Raw genomic sequence first — 14,911 nt, forward strand, 5'->3', positions numbered from 1 at the left:
AGTGTCGGTAAGGACACGTGTGGATCGTTGACCCGACCGGCCTTCATGTGCATTGCTAGGGCTAGGTGAGCCCAGGTGTGAATGGTTGTGAAGCTGTCAGGGGAGAGAACTCAGAAGTGCATTGTGGATGGATGATCAGCAATGTCATAGGCTGCCTCCTCTGTTCAAAGATGGTCGTTCCAGTTTGACATAGATGGATTCTTTTACTCCTCTTTCAAACCATCTGTTTCCTCTGGACAAGATGTTTACCTTGTTGTCCTCAAAGGAATGATTTGTGTCCTTCAGATGTAAGTGGACAGCAGAGTCTGGACCTGAGGAGTTGGCCCTCCTGTGTTGTGCCATTTGTTGTTGTTTTGAAATGTCTTCAAGAAACTGAAACACGTCCATGACCTGGATGACTGAGAACCTTCAACATCGTCATAGTGAAACAGTTTCTCTGCATTCACCAGTCTCGAGGGAGCAGTGGGCAGCCAACCTACAGCGCCAGGGGACCAGCTCCAGATCTACAGGCTTTGGTTAAGGGCACTGAGCTGAGAATTAATCTGACGTACATGTAATGATGGTGGAGGAAACTCTCACAGTATGGGGATAACATGCAAACTCTGGAAATCGAACCCAGGACCTCTGACAGTGCTGCAGCCGTCCTGCCCACGGCTGAAGTAAAGGATCTGAAAGCTTCTCCCACCTCTGTCTGAAGCTCACCCTCAGCTGCTCTTTCAACGGGACATTTCTTTCTGCGTGCACAAGGGGTTGCTGTTACCACACAGAACAACTCGGACCTCTTCAGGCCGAGCAGTCAGAAACAGAGTGTCCACACTGTTGTAAACATCTGATGGATGTCTGTTCAGAGCAGACAAAGCAACGTGTGAAAAATGAGCATGAAATGACCACAGGATGACGGTTTCCCCTTCATCTCCCGTGTTTTTCTTCACCTCCCTCCTCCGTCTGCTGTCTCCTCTCTTCATGAGGCCCATTAATTTGAATACCAATAATCCTCCTGTTGCCACGTCTTCAGCAGCATCCTCCAGACACCTGGAGGTGTTAACTCTTTATCTACAGAGCTCCTCCTGTTGCCTCGGACTGTTCATAGATGCTGCGTGTCTTCACACCTAAGCTGTTTCTATAATTATCACTTTAATTAGCTGCTGACAAGGAACAGAAATCCTGATTACCACACTTCCTGTTATTTCATTTTTTTAATGAATGGTTGAAATTACTCATGAATGAATGGTGGATTAGGATCATGCACCCCATTATTTTGAAGCTACATCATTATCTTCATCATACATCAGACTGCTGTGTGTGTAAAAACCTGCTGATCTGTTTATTTTATATCTATTTATTTTTGTTTTTCTTTCTATTTTATGAAGATATGAGTGTTGACAATCATTATTCTAGCAACAATTTAATCTTTGGTATTTTGTTCTTTTCTTCTTATTGCATTTATCTTCTGCACTTTGTTGTTTTGCTGCCGTGCACAATGACAATAAACACTTGAATCCTGAATCACGTTCAGCACCGTTTATTATTAACTGACCTGAGATTAAAAGCAAATTAAAAGACACCAGGAAAAAAAGAAATTAAGTTAGAAGCTGTAAATATAATTCATGCCACATTTTGTTGACATTTATTTTTTTACAGTTCATGGAGGAGCAGACTGAGCGAGGTAACTTACATCACAGCATTCATAAGCCTGTTTTATACACATTAATTTAACCTGTAACACGACATTAAAGAGGAAAACATCACCATCATTATCATTTTAACAAGATTACAGATTGGGGCCAAAAATCCTGATCACCAGACTTCCTTTAATTTCCTGTCAATTTTAAATGAATCATGCCACCCCTGTATTTTGAGGGAATATTATTTTAGTTGTTATGTCACCATCGTCCTCATCAGTGTCACCAGCAGTATGTTATTACACTGACGTACTGACACTCTGCAGGTTGCACGCCTTTAATCAAAGCACATAAACTGACACCAAATAAATCTAATGAGCAAGGCAGCTGAACTTACATCACTGCAGATCTATTTAAATTCATACTCCCAACTAATGTTGGCAGCATATCGCCAGAGGAACTGTATTCTGTTTATACGTCCATGACTGTGGCCATTGTTAGCTTGTTAGCTCAGTTAGCCGTGCAGCTAGCCAGACTACTGGGGGAGTGGAGGTGTATGCACCACTAGCAGGAGCTTTGACCGCTGGGAGAAAGAGGGTTTTTCTGGCCCGTGGCTAGCTGGTTAGCATGCTAACTTCAGTAGATATCTCTCCAACACAGAACATCAACTTCAAAACTGTTATTTCATCACATTCTGCTGATAATTTTAGGTTTTTTTTAAATGTTTTAAAGTCCAGTTCTTACATACATACTCTAATCTATAACACAACATTGCTGGTGTCCTCATGTTGGAAAAAAACACGCCAAGTGCCCTCTCTGGTGCCCTTCCAGTGGACAAAAAAGCACTCTGGTGCCCTTTTTATTATTTTCGCCCCTGCCCCTCAAACATCCTGAGTCCGCCACTGCACAACATTTAACAGAAAAAGAATTAAAACAAGACATTACATTCAATTAACAGCTGAATATTTGACATCATTACCAGACTCCCTGTCAGTTTAATGAATAAATGGCTAATGAATGAATGAATGGAGGATTTGGATCACGCTGCCCTCTTATTGTGAACAAAGTACATGTTATTTCGATAGCTGTGTGTCATCATCACCGGGTTGCGAGCCTTTGATTAAAAGCACATCATTTGACATCACAAGGAAAATAAATCAAACAAAGAATGTCATGTTGCCCCCTGCTGAGCAAGGTAAATACAGCTGAGCTCACATCACAGCAGTCATTGTCCTATTTTTATACAGATTTAAACAGAACATGAAAGAAAACACGACATTAGATTAAACTAACAGCTCAGCAGCCGGCTGTTGCCATCATCATAATTTTTACTAGCTAGAGACAGGAAACAAAAATTGTGGTTACCAGACTTCCTGTTATTTACTGTTAATAATTAATTATTAATGAATGAATGAATGTTGGATCTGGATCATGCTACCTCTCTTATTGAAGGAAGGAAACATTATGTCAGTTGCTTCATCTTCATCTTCATCTTCACTGTATGTTTGTAATCCTCTATCCCTCTGAAAGCAGCAGAAAAAATACATTGAAGATTCATTTTTTTTACCCTTTAAGGCATCCATCCAGTGGACAAAACGTGGTGAAGAACACCACTTTCTGCGCCCTGGTGCCCTTTTTATTGTTTTGGCCCCTGACCCTCAAACATCCTGAGTCCTCCACTGCACAACATTTAGGAGAAAATGAATTAAAACAAGACATTACGTTCAATTAACAGCTGAATAGACACCATAATTAACATTTTAACACGCTACAAACGGGAACAAAACCTCTGATTAGCAGACTTCCTGTTATTTCCTGTTAATTTCTAATTATTAATGAATGAATGTTGGATCTGGATCATGCTACCTCTCTTATTTTGAAGGAAGGAAACATTATGTCAGTTGCTTTGTCTTCATCTTCATCTTCACTATGTCAGCAGTGTGTTTTGTGACAGGACCAGGTTTATAATCCTTTACTCCTCTGATTGAAGGCAGCAGAAAAATATGAATTAAATATTAAAAATCTAAATCTAACGTCTGCTGTGAACGCACAAGATTTCATGTCGACATTTTTTTTGACATTTCTCTTTTTTTTAATAATTGATGTTGCCCCCCTGCTGAGCGAGGTCCTTTACATTACAGCACACTGATGTTATTTAACCTCTAACACAGACACAACAATGAAAACAAGACATCACACTCACATAGATAATCCACTGACAGCTGATTATAAACGCTTGATAAATATAGTGTTATATTAGAGGCTTATGTGTGTGCTTAAAGACGCCTACGCCTCAGAGAGAGAGGAGAGAGAGACATAGAGGAAGAGATGGAGAGAGAGAGAGAGAGAGAGAGGAGAGAGAGGGAGAGAGAGACATAGAGGAAGAGATGGAGAGAGAGAGAGAGAGAGAGGGAGAGAGAGAGAGGGAGAGAGTGAGAGAGAGAGAGAGAGGGAGACTGCATGGAGAGGAGGGTTGTGCATCAGTCTACTGGCGCTCAAACGGGTTATTGCGCACACAGCAGGCTGAACCAGCGGCTCCAAGTGTGCAGGCGTCCTCTCTCCGCCGGACCAGGAGCTTTTCGGACAACTTGCATTTTCTGTTTTTCTTCCTCTCAATGAAAAAGACGTGAGTGATGCTGAGCGACTCTGAGGCTGCGATGTTTCTCCTGTGAGAGCAGTTTAATGTGCTCTTTATCCGGCTCCTCCAGAGGATCACTGCTTCCCCTCAGTAACGATGGGTAAGTCATGATGAGCTTCACATTTTTTTCAGTAACACAGTTTCTCCCTCATCAGGATGTTTTGTTTCCGGAGCTATGACAGATTCATTAGTTCCAAACTGGATTTCTTCCATCTGAAGAAAAAGCAGTTTGCTGTTAATTAAGCATGAATTAAATCGTTTGTGAATATTTGCTTTTTTCTTTAAAGTAGCAAACATCAGACCCTGTCATTAATTCTTCATGAGGCAGGTCTGCTGTCTCAGACCTCCAGCTGCTCCTCACTACATGATCTCCTGTCTGAAGAATTCATTTCTCTCCTGTTCGGACGCAATTTCCTCAAACAAAGTCCCCCCCTTTGATTGCCTGTTTCCCCCTATCTGCCCCCAACAGGTTCTGTGATGTTGGACTGGAGGTTATCATGTCTTCTTCTGCAGGCAGCTGCTCTGCTGCTGCTCAGCAAGGGGGAGAGGATGTGCCCCGCCAGTTGTCGCTGCGAAGGCAAGATTGTTTACTGCGAATCGGGCATCTTCCAAGACATCCCAGCAAACATCACCACGGGATGCCAGGGTCTGTCTCTGCGTTATAACAACCTGCTGGTTCTGCTGCCCTACCAGTTCGCTCATCTCAATCAGCTCATCTGGCTCTACTTGGACCACAACTCCATCAGCTCTATAGATGCTTTAGCCTTCCATGGTGTGCGCAGGCTGAAGGAGCTGATCCTCAGCTCCAATAAAATCTCCCATCTGCACAATAAGACATTCAGAGCCATACCAAACCTGAGGAACCTGGACCTATCCTATAATAAGCTGCAGTCTCTGCAGCCGGGACATTTTTACGGGCTGCGAAAGCTACAGAACCTCCACCTTCGATCTAACGGACTGAGACAGATCCTCATTCGTACCTTTCTGGAGTGCCGCAGCCTGGAGTTTCTGGACTTGGGTTATAATCGCTTGCGGAGCCTCACCCGCACCACCTTCTTAGGACTGTACAAGTTGAAGGAACTTCACTTAGAGCACAATCAGTTTTCCAGGATTAACTTCTTCATTTTCCCTCGCCTTACCAACCTGCAGGCTCTTTATTTGCAGTGGAACCGCATTCGATCCATCAATCAGGGCGTGCCTTGGACCTGGCAGAAACTACAGAAACTGGACCTGTCAGGGAATGAAATCCAAATCCTGGACCCGGCAGTTTTCCAGTGCATGCCGAACTTACAGACGCTCAACCTCGAATCCAACAAGCTGAGCAGCGTCCCTGTGGAAGCTGTGGCGGCGTGGACGTCGCTGACCGCCATCAGCCTGGCAGGTAACTCCTGGGACTGCAGCCCCAGCATCTGCCCTCTCATGGGATGGCTCAGAAACTTTAAGGACCCCAAAGACATCAGTATGATCTGCAGCAGCCCCAAGTCTGTGCAGGGCGAGAGAGTCGTGGACGTGGTGAGGAATCACTCGACGTGTGGGGACTTGTCAGAGGTGTTATCCACGACTGCTCTCTTCTTCATTCTCACATCAACACCAGTCATGAACATCACAGATTACCTCTCTCCCTCTGCTGCCACACACCTGGCTCAGACCGAGTCACCTGTGCAGAGATTAACCCCTCTGTCTGTCCGTCCTACAGCCGCAGACAGGAAGACAACGACCATGAGCTCCACATCAGCCGTCTCCCTTGAACCCCCGACATCATTTACCCCAGAGCTACAGTTCGAACATATGGCTTTCCATAAAATCATTGCAGGCAGCGTAGCCCTGTTCCTGTCAGTGTCATTGATCCTTCTGGTTATTTATGTGTCGTGGAGGCGCTACCCCAACACCATGAGGCAGCTGCAGCAGCACTCAGTCAACCATAAACGCAGGAAAAAGGCCCGCAAGCAGGAGCAGGACCTTAACTCCCAGCTGCAAGAGTACTATCTGAGCTACCACTCGAACTCTGAGACGATGGACACTTTGGTGAACGAGAGGCCGTGCACGTGCACCATATCAGGATCCATAGAGTGTGAGGTCTGAGGTCCACCTTAAGGGACTAAAACTGCAATTTGTGAAGCAGAGGTAAATGGTTTTTCCACCAGATTAAGTGGCTTTATCTCTAATGTGAGGTGACGGATTCTGCAGCTCTGAGGGAAACACTTTGGGACATCGTATAATATAATTACGTGCACAGAAAACAAGACTGGATTGCGGGAGGTATATTTGGAGCTAATTATCACCCTGACTGACACGGGAACAGTGGTGGGGTCAGCCAGGTTAGCTGTGTATAATCTAATGACTGGATCTCTGCTACAGTAGACGTCAGCTCTGTACAGAGGCTGACCTTAGTCTAACTATATCGCCATAGAACAAACGAACCAACAAGGCCACTTTTTACATGCTAGTTCTGATTTTTATTATGTAGCTTGTGGACAAATTTAGGATGTGTGTGCGTCTTTGAGTGTATGTGTGTGTGAGCGCGTTGTGGGGGGATGATCTCCTGAATCTTCCTGGTTTCCCGACTGCTGGTTGGAAGAGTTGCACCTCTTTTCCTCACAGATACTATTGGTCCCATCAAACTGTCTCGCATTCGGCACACGGTGCAGCGATCAGAAGTGGCACTTCTGCAAAAAAAATGTGTGAACAATCGCAGAGAGAGCGTCTCGTCCTGAGATCTGTTGCATGAATTCATTTTCCCTCCTGCAGATGCTTCTCTCTTATCAAACTATCAGCTCTAATTGATGATAATGTTGTATTTCGGTTCATTGTGGAACAAGCCCAACAAACAAACTATTTTTATAGGAACATTTCACCTGATGTTTAGAGAATTCAGTCATCATCTCCTCCCTCCACGCTGGACATTTCTGGAGCTTCACAGCAAAACAATGTTGCAGCATTCTCCTCAACAACTGAAGTAGCTGGAGACTTGATTTAAAATGTAGAAAATGACAGAAACACATAAAATGGCTCCTTCCTCGAGCGTGGACACCCATCCTGAACACATTAGAAGCAGATGTCCCCAGTTGCTCAGATGGTGGTTGTGTCCTCGCAGCAGTGGCCCAGGGTTTAAAACAGACCTGTGGCCTTTTGCTCAGCATCAACCCTTCTTCCTCTTCCCATATCTTTGGCTGTACTGTCACAATAAAGCCATGAAAATACATGTATATATATAAAAAAGAAACAATGTCGAGGGTCAGTCCAGACTCGGTCACATCAGTCAGTGCTATAGAGAAAATATAGCTTTAACGATCATCTACACTGTACACGTCTGTAATCAGGGTAAACATCTGTACAACTGTAACTATGGTAACGACTGTGTGACAGGCTTCAGCTTACATTAACTTTGTCGAGTCGGGTCGGGACGTTAAACAACAGAACGCCTCAGGCTCAAATCAGCATGAGGGAGGAGATGATGACTGAATTCCTTATTTTTGGTGAACTGTTCCTTTAAAACCCATGAGTCTTATCTCAGGACTGATATTTTCCAAGCTGTAAAAAAAAAAATATCTGTCGGGTCAAACAAAGGCCTTGGTGTGTCAAAAATAATGCTGTAGGTTTTCATAAAGACTTTTGTATTGATTATTATGATTATGCATTGTTTGTGTAAAGACATGACAGTATGGGTACTAGGCATTCTATGTGATTATGACTGTATAATTAAAAGAAACACTGAGAACTGATGAGAAGGTTTGTGTGTGTGTGTGTGATGAGAATATCGATGACTGGAGCTTCACATGGAGAAAAATCCCCTCTCTAAATCCAGGCATTGTGCTCTTGATGTTATACATTTTCATTGGATTTGCTGCTGCGTGAGAAGGGAGCTGACATATTTTCCATCATGTCGTCTCATTTTCTGGCTCTTGTCTCTCCAATCCTCTCGTGGCACTACGGTATTGACAGCAGTATTGATTGTATCTGGGTTACACACCAACTCCAGCTCGGTGTAGGTGGCTCACGTCGGTCCCTGAGACCCAACAGAGCCGCTCTGTGGAGACGGCATGTTTCATTCTCCATTTTTATCCTGCAGGTTTTCGCTTTTAGTGCATGTGGAGCACAAGTAGGCAGCGCCATTTCTGTGCTTGTCCACGCTGATAAAGAACAAAAGTCCCCGAAACCAAAAGACAGATGAAAGGAACAGTTCAGCCACAAAATGACAACTCGGTCATTATCTGCTCATCCACACGCTGATGGGAAGTCAGCGAAGTTTTATAGGACACAAGATATTTTAGAGACGCTGGATGAAATTAAAGAACTTGCAGCAGATTATCTACATATACATATATATTTATTTATTTATTTATTTATTTTGGTGCTTGTGATGAACTGAATACTGTAATTGGTGCCTCCACACCGCATCACGTTAATGTTGGTGTTCAGTGGAAGTTTATCTGAGCGGGACGTGAAGATCCATACCACTCTCACATCTGTATGACAAATATGTAGCTGGAGCAAGAAGCTGGTTGTCTTAGCGTCGCATTAAGACCAGAAATGGAGGAAACAGCTACTGTAGCTCGTGTTGCTCAAAGCTGACAGAATCTACCAGCACTTAGGTTCACTAACATAACATAGACATAGTAAAGGAACAGTTCAAACAAAAATGTGCCGATGGAAAGTTGAAATGGAAAGGAGACATTTTGTTGTCCACAACTCATTTTAAAAAGTAAAAAATGGCTTCACACAGCTTGTTCGGTGTAATCCAAGTCTCCGAGATCCCAAATTGGTTCGAAAAAAATGTTATTTACGACCTTTGTGCATGAACCAGCTCATGGACAGTCACCAGGATAACATACTGGCACTTAATGTTCCCGCAAAACACTGATGTGTCGTACCGAGCTCACAGTACAAGTTTATGACCTGACTGTCATACTGGGAGGTGGAGGATTGCTTGCAGCAACAAAACTGAATGAAAGAAAAGAAAATTGAACCTAAAAAACACAAAGTTTTAATATATCCAAGGATTGCAGAAATGCATATTCATTTATTGTTATGATTGTGTTGGCAACCAAACAACCAAAAAGAAAATTGCAGATACAGCTCGTCCAGCATAATCCATATCTCCAGAAGCCCCAGATTGATTTGAAGAGATGTTGTTTACACCCTCGTGCACACACTTCAGACGGGGTGCATGCTGAGGCTTCTAGTTTAGCAGCTACAGTGAAGACTTCACCTTACAATAGGTTATATTTTTTCACCATTTGTGTTTGTTTCTTTGGTGGTTTGTACTGCTTCAGTTGTTCAGGAGAATGCTGCAGCGCTGTTTTGCCGTGAAGCTCGAGAAATGTTTCGTGACCCACAAAAATTTCATTATTCAGTGAGCAGATAATGACTGGAGTGTCATTTTTGGGCTGAACTGTCCCTTTAAGAGTCTCCCTTTTATATAAACACGAATCCTCTGAATATACTCTCCTCGTGTGCGGTGAAAGGAAAAGGAAGAATAGAAGCAGGCTGCTGAGGGACAGAAGGTGTTACGGGTCAAAGCAGTTACGCTATTAAGAAGATATCAGCCCACCTCAGTCTGTCTTCTTCCTGTCTTCTCTTCTCCTTTCCTTTTCTCCCTGCCTCATTTTTGTCCACCTTGCTCACTGAGGAGAGAAAATTAACCTACGCCAGGGGACATATGTGCATGAGTTAAGCCAGTGAGGATTAGGCAGTGCTGGTGCTACAGCTTTAAAAAAGGTGTTTTTTTGTCCCGGTGTAGCACTCATCTGAAAACAATAATCTAACGCTTACTACAGTCTTTCCCCACAGCTGCTGTTCTCAGACCTGTGCTGAGGTTGAATGTAACTCCTTCTCCTTGTTATCAGCCATTAGCATGTTCACACATCTCGTGTGCTGTGCGTGTAAAGTTTCCCACTGGTCAAAGGTTGTTCAGATAAGAATTTATGATCTCCCATAATTCACTTTCTAAACATGAGTCAGGCTTTCTTTAGCCTGCAGGCAGGCATGGAGGCACGCTGCCAACTGAATTCATATCCATATATTTCAGCTCTTATGATGAATTTCTTCCAGTGGCCAATGGGAAAATCTGCGAGGGCCGTACGAAAAATGTAATATGTACAGAACAAATGATTTGTTGATCTAATTCTGGCAGATATTGTAATTAGTGTTTGATTTGTCCTATCGTGACTGATGAAAAGCAGTTGCCCGTGTTTCGAAATCTTTTGGAGAAAAGAGAGAATGCTGATTAGGACCTTTGGTCTGCAGATCATTATTGGGGATATTTGTTCAGATGAAAAATGTTGGGAGAGCTCAGCATTGACTTGGTATAACAATGCACAAATAGAAGCACACTCGACCTGCAGAATCTGCAACAACAACGCGGCCTAATGCGCCGAGACATTAAAAGAAAATGTCTTTTTGAGTTTATCACGGTACCTTCTAGCACGAGGTACTCCGAGCAGATGAGCCGAGGCCAAAAACAGAATCAGTAACATCATGCCTGGAAACATCCAGAAATACAGCATGTTTTCCCTGCGCTTCCTGTAAATACTCACTTTGAGGGGTAACTTGTTCAGCTCTCACTGGCAGGCATGAAATTTTGATTCACATCCCTCACTGGGGGATACTATTTGAAGGTAACATGTGTGCAACGCTCTGCTCATCTTTGCCAAAGGTTATGCCTGAGATTTTAAAAGGCAGGCACAATCAACTAAAAGCAGCAGTGATGACATTTCAACACTGTTGCTCGTGGTTTTATTGTCAGTAGACCTCAAATATATATTTTATTTTTATCTGGCGGTTTGATTTCCATTTAGGAGGTGAGTAATTCAGAGTGATGGTTCTGAAACTTTTCTTGCTGAGAGTTACACGAGAAGGTCGATATCATCAGCAGTTCACCCAAACATGAACATTCAGCTCTTTTTCTGACTTGATTATTATTCATTAAAAAAGTCTGTATTGTTTTTGGTGGTTGTTTTTTGGTTCAACAGATATTTCATCATACAATCTTGTATTGCATAATAATCACTACATTTATCAGGAGTTAAATCTTTTTTAGGATGATCAAGGACAAAATAGATTCAAACAAGGGAAATGCTCTGACATGAAAACCGCCCGGTAACAAGAAATATCTTTACACACACTTTATTGGCTTGATTTAAGCAGTGCAGACATGAGAGTCGTATCAATTGTTTCATCTAACTCAGAGCAAGAAAGATAATTAGCATACTGCCCAAATATTGGGAACAGTTCCTGTCTGTCATGTTCCATAAATGCTCATCGCTCCTCTCTGTGAGCGTGTTTCATTAAAACACTCCCTGTAATGTTTGTACTTTACAGCCTACCAACCACTCGAAGGGATCTCTTCAAGGATCATTGAGCCAGAGAGCTCTTAAATAGGACAAAATGAGCTCACTAGACAGAGCAGAGTCTTTCTTTCTTTCTTTCTTTCTGTCTTTCTTTCTTTCTTTCTTTCTTTCTTTCTGTCTGCAACAACAACCAGTAGAATCACATCCACCCTCTTATGAATTTAAGGATGCACATGTTAGTCCTAGTAGCTTTGAGCTAGCTAGTCAAAATAATGAGTTCCAGGCTGTTAAATTCAAAATTAGCGTCAGCTGAAAATAGAGTCAGTCAAGTATGAAAGCATTCAAAGACAGTGGTCACAGTTTGGGCCGGGGAGAAGTTGTACTGTCTCCTCTGCTCCCAAAACAGGATTTCTTTGTTACTCCACCTTTTGTGCACTGTATGTCACCTGAAAAATTCATTTGAATACTAATGCTTTACAGCTTTTGTCAGTTGTCCCAGTGGACCTTCACAGGAGAAAAAATTGCTCTGTGCTGCTTTGTTCACGTCGATGGTAAGAAAGACCTTACAGTGTGCAGTAAGAGCAAACTGTCTTTTGAATAACATCATTGTTCCAACAAGGAGACATTACTTAGAGTGCCGCCACACAGAGTTCTGAAATAGCTTCCAAGAAAATTATTTTGTACAATAACATATTCATACATTCATATTCATCTTTCCAATTCATTACCCACTTGAAACTTCAACATATACGGGGTCGCTTAATGAGAAGAAAGAATGAGTGCACTGCGTTCATGTGAAAGCAGTCGTAGATAGAAAAACAAAGTATTCCTGTAATGTTTTTCACAATAAAAACACTTAAAAATCCTTCCAGCAATGTTAAATGATATTATACAAACCACAAGTGGAAAGAATTATTCCCGAAATCTACAATAATATAGTACATTTTATGGGTTACCTCTTCACCCATAACAACAGATCCCAAAGCTAGCTTTGATTTAATTAACATCAGGAAATCATTTTCAGCATAAACCCAGTTAACAGCTTGACCTTTTCAGCTGCCTTTGACAAAATGTCTGCTACATTTAGAGGCTTATGTAATATTTATATTTGTAGCCACAGATTTAGAGCTTAGATTAAGTCTGTATCTTGTATCTAACACATGCTGTACATGCACACTGAGTGATGTAAGAGTAATATAATGCTTTCTTTAGAGATGTTACCTCATTGTTTCATTGTGTCTTTGATTTATTTCCCCCGATTCTTCAGCAGACTCTGCTTCCCACGCCGGGGAAATCAACCAAAAGGCAAACAACAATTAAATGTATAAGATTTATAAGCAGCGCACCTTGTCATATTGTTGTTTCCTGAGTAATAAAACATCACTAAAGAGAGTGTGCTCGTGTCCACGGAGGATCCACTTTAGAGGCAAAAAAGGAAAGTCGTACAGCTCTGTGGAAAGAAATAAAATAATGTGCTCTCTTTGGTCGCCTCACACACTAATACATGCACACACACACACACACACACATACATACACACACACATTTCAAAGACAGTGCAGTGGTTTGACAGCTGCCTGTGTGACTGACATGATGCTGACTTGACAAAACTGGAACAAAAGAAAATAATAATGATAAATAAAATATGTGAAATAGGAAGACATGCTGTCAGATTCTTTCCACTGTCAATATTCTGATTTTAAATCAAGAGGAGCTGAAATAAAATGTGACCTGATTGATCACTGGGAGGCTGAAATACTCTGGAACAACACATCCAATATTTATACCTTTAAACCCAGAGGGGGTGAGGGGGGGGGGTGTCTCTCTCCCTTAATTAAGACTTGGACCCCAAAAACAAGTTAAAACAACAGCTTGGAGGAGTGGATTATTTATATATAATTCTTCCCTCTACTTTTAAAAATCAAAATCTATATTTCTCATATTCATACCGGAAATAATACCGCAATATGATTTCAGACACCCCTAAACCGGACCATACCATTCCTTAACCCTGATGTTAGCTGAAGTCTGTTTGCTAGCTTGCCGTGCTACACAGCCTTCCCGTCTTCTCTACTCTGGAGTTATGTAAGTAGCTGTTAAGTTAATTTAATACACGTTAAAGTTATTTTCTCGCCTTGAGAGTTTTTTATTAGATTGTGTCAAGTGTCTGCGATAAAATATATGAAGCTAAAGTTTGCGTTAACGTTTTTTCTGTGGCTCATCGCGCGCCCTTTCACGTCCAATGTTGGCTAAATGCTAGCTAGCGTGCCTGGGGGTTAGCATTTCCTTACCAATATAACATGTCATATTATCTAATATTTTAGGTAACAGTCATGAGCAGTGACACGATGGAGGATTAGTTGTTGAAGAAAAACGTTTTGCCATCATTATAGAGCTTATTGTTTTATTTTGAAAGTGTTTCCTGTGGCTGGTGTGGTTTACCTTATTTCCTCAAATAGTGGCCATGGCCTTTATTTACCACATCTGCAGAAGTAGGCTTTCACATCTGCCTCCTCTTTGGCATGTTGACAGTGTCTTTGGTTCTGCTTTCTTGGTGACCCTTCACTACTAAATTATTGAGCAGGTGTAATGGATTTGATTCATCATCATTACAGGCATGCTGTGAGGATTGTATGACCTCAGGTCAACTGTTTTCAATTGCTGGTTGTATGTATTTATGCATGAAGATGTTTCTGTCATGACAAATATGGTTAGCTATAAGTTTTGACAGTGTGCAAGTTTCTGTTGTCGGAAACTCGAGCAAGATCCACCTAGCCTGAGCTCGCCCACGTAAATACAGATGACATCACAGCAGTATGGCGGTGCAGCTGGTGTATGTTTGTGAAACGTGCAGTAAATACAATCTGTAGTTGTCATTTTCACTTTCATTCAGTTGCTCAATAGAAGACTGAGAATATGCGTTAGGAGCCGACTCCTCCTGTCTTTTTTTAAAGTGCCCATAGCTGTTAAATCTGCTGCTGTCGTTGCTTGCAAGTTCACAGACTTTCCATTCAAACACCCGTTTGCAGCGAGCGTTCATGTTTTTGACACCCACGTTGGAGGGGGTATCAATATGTATTACTTTTTAAAAGTAACTGTATTATAAACCAAACTCTAGGGATTTTAATAACATCATTCCACTCACTTTATCAAGTACAGTATTGTCATCTGTGTAAACTGTCATGTTGAAGAAGATCTGCACTTTTGTGCATGCATTATCTACAGAGTGCCTTTGAGCCAACCCCCTCTCGACTTCGAATCCAGTCCTTGATCAAACTTTAAATATTTCCTACCCATATATCACTGACTTCGTGCCTGGCATTGCATTCATAGTAGCTAAAAAACAACATTAATCACGCTAT

At 42.0% G+C, this 14,911-nt stretch overlaps 2 protein-coding genes across 4 annotated transcripts in view; both read left to right on the top strand.

Annotated features, from left to right (window-relative positions):
- The first annotated feature begins 4,138 nt into the window (after nt 1-4,138).
- On the top strand, nt 4,139-7,959 carry lrrtm4l2 (leucine rich repeat transmembrane neuronal 4 like 2). The gene is made up of 2 exons (XM_084358916.1): nt 4,139-4,360; nt 4,730-7,959. The coding sequence occupies exons 1-2, from the start codon at nt 4,357-4,359 to the stop codon at nt 6,340-6,342; spliced, it is 1,617 nt and encodes a 538-aa protein (XP_084215042.1). The 5' UTR covers nt 4,139-4,356; the 3' UTR covers nt 6,343-7,959.
- A 5,601-nt stretch (nt 7,960-13,560) lies between these two features.
- Nucleotides 13,561-14,911, top strand: part of vsig8b (V-set and immunoglobulin domain containing 8b) — a 28,407-nt gene continuing 27,056 nt past the window's right edge. For 2 of the 3 annotated variants that reach the window (XM_084360370.1, XM_084360369.1), the window contains exon 1: nt 13,571-13,634. The gene's annotated coding sequence lies outside the window, so the exon portion shown is untranslated. Of the gene's footprint in view, nt 13,635-14,911 lie in introns of all 3 variants that reach the window. The other variant, XM_084360367.1, reaches the window with a different exon arrangement.

The sequence above is a fragment of the Pagrus pagrus genome (genome assembly GCF_965226575.1).
Source record: "Pagrus pagrus genome assembly, chromosome: 8".
NCBI classification, from domain to species: Eukaryota; Metazoa; Chordata; class Actinopteri; order Spariformes; family Sparidae; genus Pagrus; species Pagrus pagrus.